Source organism: Astatotilapia calliptera, chromosome 4 (assembly GCF_900246225.1).
Source record: "Astatotilapia calliptera chromosome 4, fAstCal1.2, whole genome shotgun sequence".
In the NCBI taxonomy this organism is placed as follows: Eukaryota; Metazoa; Chordata; class Actinopteri; order Cichliformes; family Cichlidae; genus Astatotilapia; species Astatotilapia calliptera.
Window position 1 is genome coordinate 33,075,574 of NC_039305.1, and position 21,229 is coordinate 33,096,802.

At 40.5% G+C, this 21,229-nt stretch overlaps 1 protein-coding gene across 2 annotated transcripts; it reads left to right on the forward strand.

The window, feature by feature from the left end:
* The first annotated feature begins 130 nt into the window (after positions 1 to 130).
* LOC113021484 (synembryn-A) lies at positions 131 to 19,812 on the forward strand. 2 transcript variants are annotated; one of them, XM_026166229.1, is made up of 14 exons: positions 131 to 199; positions 563 to 661; positions 1,488 to 1,535; positions 2,256 to 2,273; positions 3,471 to 3,560; positions 3,746 to 4,296; positions 4,644 to 4,779; positions 5,411 to 5,599; positions 7,546 to 7,640; positions 7,766 to 7,916; positions 14,568 to 14,663; positions 14,742 to 14,886; positions 18,779 to 19,049; positions 19,135 to 19,812. In XM_026166229.1, the coding sequence occupies exons 2-14, from the start codon at positions 572 to 574 to the stop codon at positions 19,280 to 19,282; spliced, it is 2,028 nt and encodes a 675-aa protein (XP_026022014.1). In that variant the 5' UTR covers positions 131 to 199; positions 563 to 571; the 3' UTR covers positions 19,283 to 19,812. The 2 variants fall into 2 exon arrangements, with proteins under 2 accessions (XP_026022014.1, XP_026022013.1); XM_026166228.1 differs by having other exon boundaries at positions 142 to 199; positions 519 to 661.
* Positions 19,813 to 21,229: the final 1,417 nt, after the last annotated feature.

Consider the following 21,229-nt stretch of genomic DNA (forward strand, 5'->3'; position numbering starts at 1 on the left):
GTGTAAGTGTGCAGTAGAGAGAGAATGACACAGTTCATCAGTGTGCTGTGTGGTTGTAGTGCTGTAAATCCAAAGCTTATAGAAATTAGGGGTGGGGCTAGGACAGAGAGAAGAGAAAGAAGATTAGCTGCTTCAAAGGTTTCTTCGGTGATAAGAAGCTGCCAGTGGTTGTGTGTCCTTCTCTTTATTACACCAGCAGGTGAGTGAAAGATGTCTGGGTTACTGTTGTAAAACTCAGAGGAAACTTCAGTGTCGTTCAGCACTTCATAGATACAACAACAACAACAAAAAAAATCCAGTATATGGTTATCGTGCAAATGTATTTATACAAGCACTGAATTTTTTATTAGATATTGTTCTGTCAAATTTGACATGTGCTTTAATGATTGTACTTTATCTCAGATCATATTTGAATGAAGTTAGTTCATTATCAAAGTTCATTAAAATACTTAGTTAAAACTTTTTATTTGAAACTTATTTTTGGTGATAAATTTCTGTCCTGTCTGATCGTCTTTTAGTTGTATTTGCATTTGGCTTTGATTTCATCCTGTTTTGTGCTGAGGCTTGAAGCATGGTTCCAGACATAGAGAGAATTATTGAGAGCATCGTCCGCAGAGACCAGGACAGCGTGCAGCTTCTGCTCAACAGCTACAACACACAGGTCACTATTCTCTGTTACAATTACTGTGTTGCTATAGAAGTATTTATTTATGCAACAATGGAAACAGTTTTTCTGTACCTTCGACACTGTAAGCTAAAAATTTTAAATATTACTTATCATCATATAATCATTACAGCACTTCAGCAAAAAAATCAGGTTTCTTCTTATTTAAAAGTGACTTTGCATTAATATATTAGACACAATTAATTAGCATTATAAATTGGACGTTGCACAAATTTAGAATCTGGTGGCTTCTAGCGGTTTTCCCAGAGACTGAGTCAGTGTTGATTGTCACAGCAGCTAGTTTTCTTGGCCTGGCTAGTCCAGAACCAGAGCTGACCCCTCTAGTTCCTGTCATGGTGCCCGTGTTGGTCTGAGTGGCCTCGCCAGCTCCGGTCTTTGAGCCAGAGCCAACACCTTAGTCCCTATTTTTGCTCTGCCTCCAGCAGGATCCACCTGTATGATGCTGCAATGCTGAAGGAATTCTGGTTCAATCATTCAACCTTTGACAAAAAACAGTTTTTCCAGTTGCTCTTTTAAGAGTGTATGTCATTATTAAAAATATGTATTATCTATATATATATCTATGTTGTGAACCTGCTATTCTCTGAAAAAAGAAAGAAAAAAATGAATATGAATGAATAAGAAATGATATGAAAAACGAGTATCCTTAAAATATTGTTTTTCTGAAATTAAATTGGCACTGCCATTATCAAATCGCAGTTTGACTGATGTTCCTATATTCTAGGACACTTTGTCAGTGCAAATCTGTGATCTGGCTTTTCTCCGTTTTCCTAACTGCTTGTGTTCTTTCATTTCTCCACAGTATGCAGAGTGCTTCTTTTTCAACACTGAGGCACAGGAGAGGCAAAAGGTCAGCTCTGTGTGCTTCTCTCCAGTAGTTTCATTCTTTTCGTCTATATTTCCTTTGCCATAGCCTTCAGCCACTCTCATGTCAGCACCCTGTCAGTTGTGTTTTGACTCTTAGCGTGATCTCTAAATGTATATTATAAAGCATGCTTATAGCAGTCACTGGAGTATTCTGATTCTTTGCTATTTGTTTTTAGAAAAGTTTTCCTATCTTCATAGCACATGATTTTCCAAGTGCTCAGTGATTATCCCAACCCACCAACAAACAGAGGCTCAGGAATACGTTAGATGATCTGGAATAGACAAAAAAAGTCTTCTTGGATTATTTCTGCTGATTTTCAGTTTGCTTGAATTTCTCTTGCTGCTTCTGTGAGGGGTTCTGCTGCCAAACTAAAAAACAAGAAAAGGGCAAAAAACCAGACTATTAACTGCTGGGAATTCTGGTCTGTTGTGTACCCTTTGACAAAGTTCCTCTTTATTATTTTCATTTTGTTTTTCATCCTCACGTTTTAGCAGCCCTCAATTTTTATGAACTGCAGTTAATAAAGGTAAAATTTGAACCTGAATGATTAACAGTCCCATCTCAAATGAATTTCTTTCCAGCTCATCTGTGCTGATTCTGCTGTCCTCCTCCACCTCAGTCTTCATCTGTTTCTAATGCTTAAATATCAATTCTACTTTTTACATGTATTTCTGTCACTGTTCATGGACTATCTGGCTGCAGCAGCAACAACTGGAAGAGGTTTGGGGCATTGATTTTTTTTAATTAGCAAACATGTACACTAGATAGAAAATTGATAGGATATGCATGTTGGTGTGATCTTAAAACTGGACGCAAACAAACTGATTTCTTTATCTAGATACAAGGAGTTTCTGACTTCCAAATTCCAATTAAAATATATTGGCCATTGCACTGTATGGTAGCCGATCATGGGGTTCCCTCTACATGCAGTATGCACAGTGCAAACCACCAACCAGGCATATACCCACTGATAATGATAGTTCAAAAGAAAGCACTTCATTTTTTAAAATCACCTTAAATCCAGCCTCCTTGCTTTCCCCCAAAGGCGTCCTGTATATCAGCTGGTGCCGACACTAACTGGCTCCTTTCAAACACACCCGATCAAGCTTAGAACAGCACTGTATTATACATCACTAGTATACTACTACCACACGAGTATATATCAACATACCTTTAACATTTATTAAAAAAATTATATTTTGACGTTTTGACAATATTGTTTTTAGGAACTCTTGTGCGAATAAAGCACCTTTAAAGTTAATTATAATTAGATAGAGAGACAGAGAGAGTGAGTGAGCGAGTGCTGACTCAGTATAACAGTAATCCAAAATAATACCAGTGTGTGCATGTGAGTTCCAAAAGCGATTGCTAATTATATTTAGAGCAGCATGTTCTCAAAGCTGCTTGAACACCTCATGACTAAGCATTAGCAGCGCTGACCTTCACTGTGCAGACATGCTAGAGCTACACAAACTATTCTTTTTCCTCTACACTCTCTGTACGCTGCGAATTAATGTCATCGAGATATTTGCTTAAATGATCTTGTAGTTTTCAGTGAAACCACTAAACTTACATACAACTACCACAATAAAAGGATGTGGTATTTGTCTTAAGTACTTCAGTGCTTTTTGGTATTATAACTTTAGTGTAGTACTGTAGTGCAAGTGCTGCAGGATATAAAGTGAAGAGGATGTAAATATCCAAATACAGCATGACTAAAAAAGTGGTCATGTGTACTTGTCTTTATTATCATGCAGCCATGTCATAATCATCACTCAGTCAGCACTGCTCCCTCAGCAGTGAATCTCAGATGAAGCCTGAATGAATGTTCAAACTATAAACACGCTGAGCTTCTTGTGTTGCATTAAACAGACTTTGCAGTGATTCGTGCTATCTCTCTCTCTCTTGGGTAATTAGTTCAGGAAGAAAAAATTCAGGGACTGTGCTCCTGCTTCCGACTCTGACATTGACTCAGATGATGAGAATGCAGAGCTTCTGCTCCGGCAGGTAGGCCAGTGATTATATACCCCTGTGTGTCTACTCTTATGGCTACATGTCCCTGTGTATGCTAACACAAGTCTGCCACACTCATCCCTGTATTTGCACATTTTGCATTCTTTGTCTTTTCTCCTTGCAGTTCATCATTCTAAACCTTCTTCACTGTAACATCTCCCCCCCGACTACTTTTTCAGGATCTGTCTGCAGCCCTGTTGTGCTTCATTGGTAGTCAGCTACAGCCGGCGGTTTTACGGGTTTGCCTGCATACACTGCGTATCCTGTCCCGTGACCGTAGGGCCCTGGGGCACATGGTCACTGATAGTGCCCTTCTCACATTAGCACACATGGGAGGCATCGCCATACCACAGACATGCCTACAGCAAGAAAATCAGGAAGCTCAAGGTGACGTGGGCAGATCATGCAGCACAACCCATATTAGAGCTGTGAGTAGTTGTGAGCAGGGTGCAGAAGCCGGCACTGCCCCGTCTGGGTGCTTTGTGGTTTCATTTTCTGTTCTTGCTGAAGGAGCTGTCTCTCCAGCCACACGTGGTTCAGTGAATCACTGCTATCAGCAGAAACATGATGGAGTGCATGTGGCGCTCTCCCGTGGCAAAAAAGACACCCAACAAGATAACAGTGAGGAACAAGAGGAGGATGGAGAGGTGTGCAGGAAGGAAGCCTTGAAAGTCTTGTGTAATGTCATCTACAACAGCCCCCGGGCACAGGAGAGAGCCAGTGCACTAAGGTGACATTTTTAAAAATGTGTCGACTTGGTCGTAAAGTTGCCTTCCAAGCTACAAGTTTCATTCTCTGCTAAGAAAACGATTGGCAATAAAGTCTCAATAAAAATGTCAAATGAAGGCAAACAAAAACATCAGAATGATACATTTGAGACATCTTACAGGATGCAATGTCAAAATACTCATATGAAAACCATTCTTGGCTGTCACTTATTTTCTCCTAAATCATTTACAATCTTTGCAACTATTTTTTCTAGTTATATTCAAATACTGTTTATTCTTTATATACAAGGATGTGACGCTAATCAGCTCAACTGCTTGCCTGAAAATGTGATTCCTATATTCATGAAAGGCTATTGCAAGGTTTGTGGGAGAGTCTGAAGGAGGAGATCTGGAGTAAAGTGCCACTCAGCTGCCACTTTTACAAGCTGAGGCTACTCTTCTTACTCACAGCCCTGAGACCTGAACTCAGGCTGCAGCTGCAACAGGTAAATGATTTCTAACCTATCAAGGATGGAATTACATGGTATCATTGCTTTCTAGCAATAAAAAAGGTGATCTTGAGAAACTAAATGCAGTCACACTTTCTTTATCCTGGGTGTGTATGGTATTCATTTATGAGCAACAAGCTATGAGTTGACACGGGACATCTGTGACAGGCTTTTCATGTTGGACAATCTAAAGTGACCATGATTGCTTCAAACACATGAAGTCTCTCAAAATGTCCTTTGACATTGTTAGATATGATACTGTTATTTACAGGAGCCATTTAATATTCCAGTTATACTGAAAGTGGACCAAAACTTTAGCATTTTATTTAGAAATCATTTCACAATAGAGTGACAGAGCAGTGGATGTCAGCTGACTGTAGATTGTTGTCACATTAAAATCTTAGGAATAATAAAATTAAGATTTGATTAAGTATTTCTTCATCATAACTAAACCTACAAAGCCTACACAATTAGACAAACAGACAGTCACACCACCTCCAAGCCCTTGTAGGCCTTATATGCTGATCAGGACAAACATGCATGTTTTCTGGTCTCCTGAAATCAAGAGTGTCAAAGAACCGTGCTTCACATCTGCCTTAAAGCTCAGTGGTTTGTTTGTTCTTGTCAGGAGCGGGGAGTGTCACTGCTGACCAAAGCCTTGGAGCAGTGCCTGGCTGTGAGCTGGGGTGTGGAATATGAGGTGCTTACCGACAGTAAACAACCTCCCATTTCCATGGAGGTGTCCCAGAAGGTCATTGAGATCCTCAAGACACTCTTCAACATCACTCACATGTTCCACAGGCAGGAGCCTGATGAGGTGATTAGCTGGGGGATTCCTCCAATTTAGCTGGAGCTTAATAACTAAATCAAAGAAACTAACATCATATTGCTAACATCTGAATGTTTGTTCAGGTATTATCACTAAATTATTTTGTTTACAATACCGTGTCCACTTTAAGATAATCCTATATTTTTTTTCAGAGGTGACCAATGTCTAGGTTTTGTCTCTTAATGGGATTTTAAAAAATGTGTAATACATTATTATTGCTGCCATTTACGTTGCTGTTAGTTGATTTGCAAATCACTCAGAGCTTTAATTGAAAGCCATGCCAAAAAAATAAGTTGGGCAGGGGCACGTGTTGTATCCTTTTCTTTTGCCGTCACTGATAAATAAGCTTTGAACGTCCAGTAGCAGAGCTTCAGTTTGGTCAGGGAGGTAGACCAAGGCAACAGGCTGCAACTGAATCATAGTTAACTGATCAGCAGTTCAACATAAGTTGAGCCCAGGCAGGACACGCCCCAAATCTCCAGCCTTGTTCCTCAGTCTGTCAACTCTGCCTTCCTGTAATGTATTCAGTAATCTTTCATTGAGCTTATTTATATATATTTCCGGAGTATTACACATCTACTCTTTGCAGTTGTTCTTGATCGATTTGTCCTCAGCAGGAATGTAATTCTCACCACTCTTTATACAAATTTTACAACAGTTCAGGCATTTTTCCTAATGCAGACTCATCTGTGCAAAGACAACCAAAAAAATCAAGATCTTTTTCACATATGTCAAAATGTGTAAAGTCAGTCAATCATTTCAACCTTGTGTAAAACTTTTTACCACCATTTCAGGACGTTGATACTGAGTTGCTTTTTCCTTTTATTAAAGCCTCACTGACTTTGAAAATAGTGCTAATGTGGGTTAAAAATTGTTCAGAAAAAAAGAAATGTGAAGGATTTATTTAAAACTTTACAAAATTGATGCTTGTGAAACTATATGGATCAGGAAACAGAGAAATATGCACAATCTGAGAATATAGTCAGAGTGTTCTGGTCCTTCAACACCTGACGCCGACCTTGTTAAGCCGGTATGGCTTCAGTTACATATCTCACACTGCAGTTTTAATGTGTTGTGAGATTTAAGTGAGAGGTGCATCAACACAGTGAAAATGTCTTTGGTAGTGAAGCGTGTGTGGAAATGTGTTACTGATTTGAGAACTGCATTTAGAGTGGTGAGAATTACGTTTCTGCTGTGTGATTTGTGCTTCAGCCATCGAAAAAACTTATAACAGGCTTTAGATAGAAATTTCTTGTCCTACGCTGAAGCCTGATGATGCCACTTTCACATTATCAGGGTTGTTTATTCAAAGTTCTTGCAGAGGCAACAAAAGCATACAGTGTGTTAACTATGGCAAGTAAACTCTGTTTAAGCCGTCTATATCTGACAAACAGAAAATACAAAGGTGTTGCTACTCTGCCTCTATGGTTCCCTTTGAAACTGTTGGCCTTTACAAATTCAATATACATTTTTCTTCTTGTTTATCACATAGACTAAACCTGTCTGAAATAAATAAAGTATATAAATATTAAGAGCAAATGTGAAAGTAAATTTGAGAATGTTCCCCAAACGATCTCACTGTAACTTTGGGCATTTTGACATCTGTGCCATTTAGCAGTAAGCCTTGCTGCTCTAGGTCTGTTACCCCTGGTTTAGTCATCAGAAGGGAAAATCAGAAAAAACATAAATCCTGCTAAAAACAAAACAAAATAAATATTTTCAGTCCTATATTATCTGTAAATCCAGTGGAAAAGGAAGATATGATAAAAGTATATTAACAAATTCATTGCAGGAAACATTTTTTTTCCAATTAAAAAGCATTAGATTAGCACACAGAAAAAATGATGCACATGCTTCAGGTTCAGAGAGGAGGAGGTGTGACCAATGCCCAGTTGTTATAAACTTTGCATCTTATACATGTTTAACTGTTTTAGGAAGATGCTGCCCTGTATCGACACCTAGTGGCTGTGCTGCGCCATTGCCTGCTCCTGTCATGTGAAGGAGAAGACACATTAGAAGAACTCCAAGGGTCAGACTAGTATTTCTGAAGCTTTAGATGGTTTTGGCTAAAATAATAGATACTGGAGTGATTATTGATAACCTAGATGACATTCTTACAGTTGATCTAAAAAGTGTTATGACTTCTGTCCACAGGCACACGGTGAATGTCCTGTCAGCATTGCCACTGACATGTCTGGATGTCCTGGTGTCTGTCCAGGTGGACCAAGCATCCCATAAGTGCGAAGGGGTCAACATGGACTGTGTCCACAAATTGTTGCTCTTTATGAACCGACGGCTAAACAGGGCAAGTGAATATGTGGTGAAGGAAACACATGTTGTGACTGCATAGGTTAGTTTGACAACATGACTGATACGGATATCAGTGCTGGTATGTTTTGTCTGATGAGCTTTACAGATGAAAATGAAAAATCAGGATCAACTTTAAGATTTCCTGAAGTAACAAATAATTAAACCTTAACTAAACCATACCAGGAAAGCCTTCTTTTCTATAACCGAGGATTATAGAAACGATGGCTTACCAGAATTCTTATCATCTACTAAAACCTAAATACAGAATGGTTGAACCATTATGCAAAGTAGGTATTTTTCGTGATACACAAAATATCTACTTCACTGACTTTAAAATAAAATGATTCTGAAAAGCAGAAGCTTTATCTCCTTGTATTACACCTGCAAGGAATCTTTTGTTTGCCTACAACAGCTTGACAGTGAAGGATTTTCATTATTTCATCAGAATGATGTCATCCCTATAGCATGGTTATGGTTACAGTGGTTATTGACAGATTATATTGCTTATTTATTTAATAGATAATAAAAAGTAACTAACCGATCCAAATTGGATCTCTTACTTTACCAAATAAAGTAAGCGATGATGGCATTAACATATAACATGTTAATGCCATCATTTATAAAGTCTAAGTAAATAATTAAAGTATTTAAATGCAAATATATATATATAGAATGACTAAGATATGACCTCAGTGCTTTTGAGTTTTATAAATACTCCTTTCATAGTGGGTGTCCAAATTCATGGGCCGCATCCTCCTGAGGCCGCATGTCACAGCGACACGACGAAGGCTGTCCAAAATTCGTAGACTCCTCCGAATGCAGCCGACTAATGTGCCCTCCTATTCCCCGAATTTGAAGGATGGGTCGGGTGTGTCCTTCGTGTCCCACCATATCCCAGAATTCATAGCGTGGCCCAGCCAATTCCGGTTTCCAACAATGGAGGCCACTACTAAGTTTTAATATTACTGTTATTAATCTTTCTGGGTCACAAAATAAACTTTAAAGATATTTTCAGGTGAGAAAGCAGCCGTGTAAACTTCAAATATCTGCTCGGTTTATCAAGATATCACATATTTGCAAAAGTGCTCCCACATTTTCGGAGACGTCTGTTACCCACCAGCTCGATAGCTAGCTGGGGTGAGAACAGCGAACTCCCTGCACATCGTTTTAAAAGCCCCCCTGGTCTTTCGCTACTCAGGTTAAAAATGATATTTACAGTGACTTGCAAAAGTATTTTGCCCCCTTGAACTTTCCCACATTTTGTCACATTACAGCCACAAACATGAATCACTTTTATTGGAATTCCACATGAAAGACCAACACAAAGTGGTGCACACGTGAGAAGTGGAACGAAAATCAGACATGACTCCAAACATTTTTTACAAATAAATAGCTGCAAAGTGGGATGTGTGTAATTATTCAGCCCCCTTTGGTCTGAGTGCAGTCAGTTGCACATAGACGTTGCCTGATGAGTGCTAATGACTAAACAGAGTGCACCTGTGTGTGATCTAATGTCAGTACAAATACAGCTGCTCTGTGACGCCTCAGAGGTTGTCTAAGAGAATATTGGGAGCAACAACACCATGAAGTCCAAAGAACAAAGCAGACAGGTCAGGGATAAAGTTATTGAGACATTTAAAGCAGGCTTAGGCTACAAAAAGATTTCCCAAGCCTTGAACATCCCACGGAGCACTGTTCAAGCCATCATTCAGAAATGGAAGGAGTATGGCACAACTGTAAACCTACCAAGACAAGGCCGTCCACCTAAACTCAGGCCGAACAAGGAGAGCGCTGATCAGAAATGCAGCCAAGAGGCCCATGGTGACTCTGGACGAGCTGCAGAGATCTACAGCTCAGGTGGGGGAATCTGTCCATAGGACAACTATTAGTCGTGCACTGCACAAAGTTGGCCTTAATGGAAGAGTGGCAAGAAGAAAGCCATTGTTAACAGAAAACCATAAGAAGTCCCGTTTGCAGTTTGCCACAAGCCATGTGGGGGACACAGCAAACATGTGGAAGAAGCTGCTCTGGTCAGACGAGACCAAAATGGAACTTTTTGGCCAAAATGCAAAACGCTATGTGTGGCGGAAAACTAACACTGCATATCACTCTGAACACACCATCCCCACTGTCAGATATGGTGGTGGCAGCATCATGCTCTGGGGGGGGGGGGCTTCTGTTCAGCAGGGACAGGGAAGCTGGTCAGAGTTGATGGGAAGATGGATGGAGCCAAATACAGAGCAGTCTTGGAAGAAAACCTCTTGGAGTCTGCAAAAGACTTGAGACTGAGGCGGAGGTTCACCTTCCAGCAGGACGACGACCCTAAACATAAAGCCAGGGCAACAATGGGATGGTTTAAAACAAAACATATCCATGTGTTAGAACGGCCCAGTCAAAGTCCAGATCTGAATCCAATCCAGAATCTGTGGCAAGATCTGAAAACTGCTGTTCACAAACGCTGCCCATCTAATCTGACTGAGCTGGAGCTGTTTTGCAAAGAAGAATGGGCAAAGATTTCAGTCTGTAGATGTGCAAAGCTGGTAGAGACAGACCCTAAAAGTCTGGCAGCTGGAACTGCAGCAAAAGGTGGTTCTACAAAGTATTGACTCAGGGGGCTGAATAATTACGCACACCCCACTTTGCAGTTATTTATTTGTAAAAATGTTTGGAATCATGTCTGATTTTCGTTCCACTTCTCACGTGTGCACCACTTTGTGTTGGTCTTTCACCTGGAATTCCAATAACATTGATTCATGTTTGTGGCTGTAATGTGATAAAATGTGGGAAAGTTCAAGGGGGCAAAATACTTTTGCAAGCCGCTGTAAGTCACTCAGATAACTTAAAAATGTTATTGTTTGGCTTTTTTCAGTGTTTTATTTGTTCCTGAGTAAATCAGTTTGGCTGAGATTAAAGTTGTAGTTCTCACACAGCTGAATAAACGTCAAACAGAAAACTGATTAAACAGAAGTGTGAAATGGTTGAGAGTTTACTCCAGTGTCCTGTTATATTTTAGATAGCAAGGAGCAGACGTCCGAGTTTATTAAACTCCAACGAGACAGCTGGTGACGCAGATCTGAAGGCTAGACCGTCTAATTTCACATTTCCGGCCTACCATATATATATATATATATATATATATATATATATATATATATATATATATATATATATATATATATATATATATATATATACACAGTGAGCTGGGAGGGGGGACCAGGGCTCCAGGGGAGAGAGGGGGTAATCCACACACACGTTTCCTCTTCTGCACAGTCACCGCCACAGCTCCTCCGCACACACTCACTCCTCTTCAGCCGCACTCGCTCCAAAACTCCACTCACGCCGCCGCACCCAGGAAGGGTCCGTGATTTGGTCCAGAAGGGGGATATCTACACACAGAATTCACTGTTAGTTACACAGCAACATACACACAGGGAAATCTTTTGAGAATGCCGAGAGCACGAACTCAGGAGGTTCAACGTTCCAGCGGTGAGCTGCTCTGTGCCACTGCCTTAAATAGCAGCTGGGGAAATCAGCCAGATCAGCAGCAGGTGGAGACAATCACACAGGTGCGTGGGCAAAGAACGAGAGCCCGTAACGAGCTCCACCCAGGCAGAGAGGAGGAGAAAAGGCATAAAAAACAACAACAAAACCCGTAGCCAGCGTGAGCCAGCCAGAGAGACATGGGGACCATGAAACTATGAATTTGGACATCTCTATAGTGTACTTCACAGTTACTTCAGACAGTTAGTAGCTGTTAGGTAGATATTTGGTGTGACCTCATCTAAAGTGAGGAATGCTTTTGCCTTATAAAGCATTTATAAATAAAATAAAAGTAACTCAAGACTTGAATAAGTATCAGCTCATCTTCATAACAGAAAAATGAAGAGATAAAGAATAAACAAATATTTATTTGCAGATTCAAACATAATCCACTATAATCTGAGGTAATACAGCTGAACCAGAGTTTTTAAGAGTGGTTTAAGTGACAAAGATACACTAAGCAGTTGAAGCGACGTAGCTAGAAGTAGCTTAACTTCAATATACTGAAGTTTATTCATTTAAAATAAAATATGAATAAAGTTATCAAAATCAGTAGTGAGTAACTGACAGAGCTTCACAAACAAGTCCAAATGTCATTAAAGTAGTTTCCATTACATTCTCATGACACAGATAATTCTCCTTGATGATGGAGAACCACCTCTTAACTTGATCACATCCTTACCCCGAGAAGAACGAGACAGAGACCATCCACTACTTCTTTCATTTAAGCTGAGCTCAGACACCCTAACTATTCTGCTTAATTCAGGAGCACTTTGGAACTGAACCTGACGCTGACTTGACTAAAACTAGCTAACAAAACACGAACCAGAGGAACGTTGAACCTCAGGAATGAACTCTTAAACATCCCAGAGACATTTTCCTGCATTATCAGTTTAATAAGATGAACGCTTTGTTTATGGTTTTTACACCTGTTTGTGAAACTCTGTCAAATTTTCACTACTGATTTGTAATAACCTTATTCCTATTTTAGCTTAAATGAACAAGTTGTAGTATATTTAAGTTTCACTGCTGCGGCTCCAGCTCAGTGTAGCTTTCTCTCTTAAACACCTCTTACAAACTGATTCAGACTCTGGTCCTTTCTACACTTCAGTATTCTGCAAACCTCAGGTGGGTCACGTTTGCATCTGGCAATATATATTTGTATAATTTGTATCTCTTTGTGCTTTGTCTGTGTCATTTTGTGTTGTGAAGACAGCTGAGACTTGTTTGAATCTTGAGGTACTTTCATTTTCATTTAAAAATAAGCCAAAAATAGTCCTCACTTTACATGAGGTCACACAAAATACTAACCTAACAACTACATATTTTTTTATAGATAATATTTATAAAACATCTATTAACACACTGAACAACAATGAGCTCATGTCATTAATCATTGTATATATATAAATGTGCCTCTGTTAATTATTTACTTGAACATGAACATGTTATATATGAGCTTATTAATCAAGAAAAAACATTTATATCTGTTTATAAATGATACACTGAGAAGGACTAATGCTTTATAAAGGATGAATTTAAATGAAAAGAAAACAGAAGTGTTGGTGTTTGGACCCAGTGGTTCCTGCGAGTCCTCCTCTGTTGATTTGGGACCCCTGGAAGTCTATTTTAAACCTGTTGTTATCGACCTTGGTTTTAAGTTGGACAGTGATTTTAAATTGGACAACCAAATCAGAGCAGTGGTAAAGTCCAGTTTTTATCATTTAAGGCAAATGGCAGGAGTAAAATCCTTTCTTTCGAGGCAGCACTTTGAAACGGTGATACATGCTTTTATTTCTTCCTGCCTGGACTACTGTAACTCACTCTATGTGGGGGTCAGTCAGTCGTTGCTCTCACTGTACAGCACTTTGTGTCAGCTGTGGTTGTTTAAAAGTGCTTTATAAATAAAGGTAATGATGATGAGGTGATGATAAGCACTTACTAGTAGGGATGGGTATTGATAAGATTTTTACGATTCCGATTCCAGTTTCGATTCTGTTTAACGATTCGATTCTTTTTCGATTCTCTTATCGATTCTTTTTTTTAAAAAAGGAGGACACTAAGGTCGATTAGCTTAGAACTTTGTTTTATATCTTCTCTTTGAACAAGATAGAAATTTAGGAGTTACATGGCCTTACAAACCCAACAGGGAGATCTTAAGAGATCCAGCCTACGGCTCTTCAGTGGGGTGTCACAGGGTCCCCAGGAAACAAAAATTGTAAATGTAAAATAATAAAATAAATATTCTTCTGTAGCAATAACAAAGTATAACATAAATGATTCTGTAGCAATTACACAAGAATATCCAGTAATGTCCCTGCCTACAATTAAACGCATTCACTTACCGAAAATCATCTGCTGTGACAAATGTGTGCAAGCCTTTGACCACAAACTGAGTCACTGCTCGGTGACATTCGTCTATCCCGGCCTGAAAGGAGACGCTACTGGCAGACTGCAGCGAGAACTGCCAGCATCTGAGCCAGACTCTGTCTCATCATGGTCACCTAAATGCACAGTGATGGCAGGTTTTGTAATAAGGCAGATCACGCTAACATAATATGCACTGTTGTTGATTATTTACCTGCCGCATTAACGGGAGAGGACGTGCAAACGTTACCGCTGCTGCTGGGTTGAGATTCACGAGTCCGGAGCGGAATTAAAAACACGACATTCATTTCAGGTCATCGCGTGTTTTGTGAGCAAATGCTTTTGCATATTCGTCGTGTTTCCTCCCTTAAATGAAACATCTACTTTGCAAGTATTGCAAGTTGCCCTGTTGTCATCCGTTCTCGTAAAGTATAACCAAACTTTTGAGCCGCCATGTTTCCTGCCAGGTAAATGACGCTCCGCAACGTGGTGACGTCATTCGGGGCGACTGGAATCGATAAGGGAATCGTTTGCAAAAATGGCAAACGATTCCAAGGAATTGAAACAGTGGGAACCGGTTCTCAACAAGAACCGGTTTTTGATACCCATCCCTACTTACTAATTCCTTACTATTGCTTAATAGTGTTATCACACTATTAACACTATATTATTATATAGTGTTACCCAGTTTTTATTCATCTTTAGTGACATATGTAAGCTGTTTAATTGTACACAGGGCCAAAAGCTGAAGGAGAAACTAACACCTGTACTGAATCTACTGACTGAGAGTTCTCGGGTACACAGGGAGACGCGTCACTACATACGGCAAAAGGTAAAAAAAAAAGAAAAAAAAAGTACAAAATGGAAACTGTATCAGCAATTTTTTATCTAACCTCAACATTTGGAATAGATCCTACCTCCACTGAGGGATGTTGCCATCAGACCTGAGCAGGACAGCTCCCTCAGAGGCCAGCTGGTCCGCCTAATGACCCACGTTGACACAGATGTGAAGGATTGTGCTGCTGAACTGCTGTTTGTGCTCTGCAAAGAAAATGGTATAGTTGCAGTTTGCAAGAGTAACTGTAGTGATGGGAAAAGTCAAGTTTTCAAAGGACTCTATACAGTCAGGTGCGAGTTAACACAGTGCCAAGAAGAACAAACATCAGCAGTAATCTTAGAGCAGATTATTATTATTATTATTTATTGTACAATCTACTGTACAATATAAAGCGCCTTGAGGCGACTGTTGTTGTGATTTGGCGCTATATAAATAAAATTGAATTGAATTGAATTATTCTTCCCAAGAGCTGACATTCTATCCAATTTACCCCAAGGTCAGACAAGCTTTGAGAAATTCCAGAAAAACCGAGGAGCTACATCTCAGATCTTACAGGCCTCAGTTAACATGTTAAATGTTAAAATTAGCAGTACAATAACAGCAGACAATACTATTAGATGTAAGCAGTTATGTATGGAATGGTTGGCAGGTGAAAGTGTCTTCTCTGGAAAAAAAAAAAGAGCCCCTGGTATTTCTCCAGCTTCTTGTGTTTCTTCTTCCTGATATTGCTGTCATTCTGAACCGCTACATCCATCACTACGGCCATTTTCTTCTGTCTTCCACCACTATGTCCGGTTGGTTAGCCATCACCATTTTTTTCTGTCTGTTTCTGGAAGTCCAACAGGATCTTAGCTCGACCATTCTCCACCACCCTTTTGTCCTCAGGACTTCCAGGCCATATTCGGCACAGATGTTTCTGTACACTATGCCGGCCACTTGGTTATGGCGTTCCATGTATGCCCTGCCTGCTAGCTTCTTGCACCCTGCTGTTATGTGCTGGATTGTCTGACGGGCAAACTCAGAGACGTGGCAAGAATGAACTCAGAACTAACTCGTTAAACTTAAATCATCCTAATAATATCAAAACACTCGGAAAAGTACAAAATTAAATAAATAACTAAATAAAGTTGAAATGCGGGGATTCATGTGTGGGCCATTGAGTCATAGGCTGTCTTGTAGTCGGTCCAGGCAGTGCACATTTCAGTCTGGTACTGCAGTCTAGGACGACTGCTCGGTCTACCAGCAGCTCATGTTTGGCCCCTCTGGTGTTTCTGCCTATCCCTTTCTATGCCATGCTTATGTATTGAGAGCCATGTGCCTGTTCATCTTAGCCTCTATGGTGCCCGACAGGAGCTTCCATGTGGTACTGAGGCAGGCTATTGGTATTTGGTCCCTTCTGGTCGCTTCTGGAGGTCCTTGGGTAACAGAACTGTGGCCTTCAGTTAGCCATTCTGGGTGTCTCATCCATTAGCAGCTGGGTCATTTGTGCTGCCAGATGCTCATGGAGTACCTGAACATCTGGGGCCTGGTTATGTCTAACTCTTTTTACTGGAGACCTGTTCTTGGATGCCTATCACTGTGATATATATATATTTTCTTTCTTTAATTCCTGTCTCGCCCCTGCGGGCAGTCTATCCTTCAAGCTTGTGTCCTCTACCAGAAGCCTGGGAGGCCGAGGGTCCTGTGCAGTAGGTTAGCTGTTCCTAGGACTGCGCTCTTCTGGACAGAGATCTCCAAACTTGTTCCTGGGATCTGCTGGATCCGCTCACCTAGCTCCAAGTGCTCCGATTACCACTGGGACCACTGTTACCTTCACCCTCCACATCTTCTTGAGGTCTTCTCTAAGACCTTGGTGCTCCTCTTAAGTACAGGGTGGGCCATTTTCCTCGAGATGGGTGGTGACCATGGTGGCCATTTAGAAGTCATCCATCTTGGATACAACTTTTGTTTTTTCAATAGGAAGAGGGCCATGTGACACATCAAACTTATTGGTAATGTCACAAGAAAAACAATGGTGTGCTTGGTTTCAACGTAACTTTATTCTTTCATGAGTTATTTACAAGTTTCTCTTTGTTCACAGCCATTGACATGTCGAAGAGGTTAACACGTGAGGAACTTGAACGCGAAATTGTGTTGATATCTGGTGAATGCAGTAACCGGGTCATTGCAGCAGATTTCAGTGCAAGACACCCTACGAGACCACCCATCTCCCATGCTACAGTCAGCAAACTGCTTGCTAAGTTTCGTGAAACTGGTTCAGTGTTGGATTTGCCAAAATGTGGACGCAAGAAAACTGTCACTAATGAAGAAACATCAGTATCTGTCCTAGCTTCATTCAGCAAGAGCCCACAGCGTAGCACTCGCTGCATGTCACTGGAGAGTGGCATCAGTCAAACATCCCTTCGGCAGATATTAGCTACTCACAAATGGCACCCTTACAAACTCCAGCTACTGCAGCATCTCAGCGAGGATGACCCAGATCGGCGCACAGAGTTTGCAGAATGGGCAAAACAAAAATTGGAACAGGACCCTCAGTTCACGCAGAAGATTTTGTTCAGTGATGAGGCAAACTTTTATGTGAATGGTGAAGTTAACAAACAAAACCACCGCTGTTGGTCTGACACTAACCCACATTGGATGGATCCCTCCAAGACTGTGGGAACAACAAAAGTGATGGTTTGGTGTGGTATATGGGGCACAACGATAGTGGGTCCATTCTTCATCAATGGAAACCTCAAGGCCACTGGATATTTGAAATTGCTACATGATGATGTGTTTCCCTCTTTATGCACTGAAGCTGGCACGTTCCCTGAGGTTTTCCAGCAAGATGGTGCACCACCACATTATGGTTGCCAGGTCCGAGCATTCCTAGATGAACAGTTTCCTGGAAAGTGGATTGGTCGTCGTGGGCCAGTTGAATCGCCCCCAAGGTCTCCCAATCTGACCCCCTTAGACTTTTATCTTTGGGGTCATCTGAAGGCAATTGTCTATGGTGTGAAGATACGAGATGTGCAGCACCTGAAACTACAGATACTGGATGCCTGTGCTGGCATTTCTCCTGCGGTGTTGCTATCAGTGTGTGAAGAGTGGGAGAAGACAAGTGACAATCCAACACAATGGGCAGCACATTGAACACATTTTATAAGTGGTCAGAAACTTGTAAATAACTCATGAAAGAATAAAGTTACGTTGAAACCAAGCACACCATTGTTTTTCTTGTGACATTACCAATAAGTTTGATGTGTCACATGGCCCTCTTCCTATTGAAAAAACAAAAGTTGTATCCAAGATGGCCGGCTTCTAAATGGCCACCATGGTCACCACCCATCTTGAGGAGTTTGCCCCTCATATATACTAATGTGCCACAAACAGGACTTTAATATCACCAACCATTCCCATTTTATTACGGTGTATCCATATAAATGGTCCACCCTGTACTTTTGGTCTAATCCACCAACTTTCTCATGGAGCAAGCTCTTGCACCAGACTGAGGGTAATTGATGGTCTTTAATATTTCTCCCATTTCCATTTAATTGCACCAGCAGTTGTTACCTCCTCACCAAGCTTCTTGCTAATGGTCTTGTATCCGATTCCAGCCTTGTGCAGATCTATAATCTTGTCCCTGATATCCTGATACAAACAAACAAACAAACAAACAAACAAACAAACAAACAAACAAACAAACAAACAAACAAACAAACAAACAAACAAACAAACAAACAAACAAACAAACAAACAAACCATGAAAACTGTAATAACTTTAATTTTTCAATCACTTCCACTCTTCTGTTAATACCTATTAACACCTATTAAAGCATACTGACGGGCAGGTTTAGGACTGAATATAAAGGAAGTAGCTCAAAGGGCAGCTTTATTGTTGGCACTCACAGGTAAAACCAATAGAAATACTAACAAGGCTGGAAAGGAGCCAGGAATGCAAACACAAACACACAAAACAAGGGAACACTTTAGAATTGAAAGTGAATTAAAAATAAATAAATAAATATGACAAAAGATAAAACACATTTCAGAAACTTACATGGAAACACTCACTGCACAGTAGGAAATTATTTCATATGGAAACACTTTCTTCTGTGTTCCCTTCACAGTCAGCCGATTTGTCAAATATACTGGATATGGCAATGCTGCAGGGCTGTTGGCAGCTCGGGGACTGCTTAATGGTAGAATGAGTTCTAGTAACAGCCAGTACTCCAGCGACTCAGACTCAGACACAGAAGAGTACCGAGAGGCCAAAGCCAAGATTAACCTGGTGACTGGCCGGGTAGAAGCAGACCAGCCTGATCCAATGGAGGGCATGACGGACGAAGAGAAAGAAGAGGAGGCACGTCACCTCATCAGTATGATCAACAGACTGTCACGGTGAGTGTGTTAATAATGCAGAACACACAGTATGGTTAAAGAGAAGCTTTCATTTATAATGATGTATATGCTGTTTCTTACTCAGTGAACAAATCATTCAGCCAATGGGTGTGACAGCAGAGGGCAGACTGGCTCCACTTTGGGGCCAAATGAGTGACTGCACGCTGGAAGAAGAGGAAGAGGAAGAATTGAATCTCATGCCAGAGGGGGGCAAAGACAGTCAGATGGAATAGGATGATGTAAACAAAGAGCGAGGCAGAGATGCTAACACACGTATATCCAGTGTTGGGAAGGTTACTTTTGAAATGTACTCCACTACAGATTACAGGATACATGCCCCAAAATGTTGTTTGCAATGTATTCTATTAAGTTACTCAGTGTGAGTAATGTATTCTAAGTACTTTGGATTACATAATATTGTCATGCTTTTTACAACTACGTAAATATACTATTACTGAAGGCTACTCGCAAACGCGCTAACATTGCTAGCTGGCATTAGCTGGGGTTAGTTCATAGACTGCATTCAGAAGTGCACATTTGCAGCTAGCAGGTTGTTAATGCTATCCAGCAAGTCTAACTGTCTATGAACTAACCTCAGCTAACGCCAGCTAACAATGTTAGCTTGGTGACGAGTAGCCTTCAGTAATAGTAGTAAATCACACATAATCCAGGTAGCTACCAGAACTAAAACAAGCTAGCTGCAGTAGGCTAATGTTAGTTTTTTTAAAAAAAACAACTTACTTCCAGATAGGGTTGCCACAAACAATTATTTTGATAGTCGACTAGTCACCGATTATTTTTGCGATTAGTCGACCAATCAGATCATCATCCATTGGACGTAAAACGTACAGCTTATTGCACCAGCAGCATCTGCTCTTATATAACTATCATTAGCTTACAGCTTTAAGTGTTTAAGGTATGTGCAAACTAAAAATAAAGACAAGATGATAGTTTATTAAATTTTATTGAAATTTGCAGATTGTTTCGGTGAAGTTTAATAATCTCCTTGCTATCTAAAATATAACAGGACACCGGAGTAAATTCTCGAGCATCTCACACTTCTGATAATCAGCTGTCTGCTATAACTTTAGTCTCAGCCAAACTGATTTACTCAGGAACAAATAAAATACTAAAAAAAGCCAAACGATAACATTTTAAGTTATCTCAGTGACTCATATGTCATGTTTAACCTGAGAGAGAAAGCTGGCGGTGGGTTTGAAAACTATTAGCCGGGAGTCCGGTGTTCTCGCGGCTCTAGTTAGCCTAGCCCCCGGCTAGCTATCGAGCTAGTGGGTAACAGGCGTCTCCGAAAACGTCGGAGCGCTTTTGAAAATACGTGGTGTCTTGATAAACTGAGCAGATATTTGAGGTTTACACAGCTACATTCTCGCCTGAAATATGTTAAACGTTTATTTTGTGACCCAGAACGAATAATAAGAGTAATATTAAAACTAACTAGCTGCCGCCATTGTTGGAAACTGAGCTGGGCTGCGCTATGAATTCTGGGACACAGCTTCTTCTTCTTCGGGGTTTAACGGCAGCTGGCATCCTTGTACATGCAGTGCTGCCATCTTCTGTTTGTCCGTTATTACACTCTTAAATCCTACTACTTATTCCTGCGTCTTTTGTGATCTTACAAAACTTCAAACGACGCGTCGACTATTAAATCAGTCGTCGACGATTTTGATAGTCGACATAATCGTGACTAGTCGACTAATCGTGGCAGCCCTACTTCCAGATATTTCTTTAGGTTGGAGTCTTTTGACGCTGAGAGCAGATTGGTTGCTGGCAAACAAAGTTTGCATTGCACGCTCAGATTTCACCCATCCCTTTCTTCTCTAAATGTAAATTGGTGATTGCGCTGGCTCCGGGTCCATTGTGTAACTGAGGCCACCAACATTAACAGGACACTTACATTAGAGCCTCTAATTGTGTGTTTTGTTGGAGAATTAGAGAGGGGATAGCCTAACATATTAAACAGGAAAAGACTGCCATGTAATCCATTTATTTCAACAAAGGAACTGCATTCTAATTATCACCTTTTAAACGGTAACTGTAATGGAATACAGTTACTCATATTTTGTATTTTAAATACGTAACGCCGGTACATGTATTCCATTACTCCCCAGCACTCCCCAACACTGCACATATCTGTGTTGAAGATCATTGTTAAAGAGAGA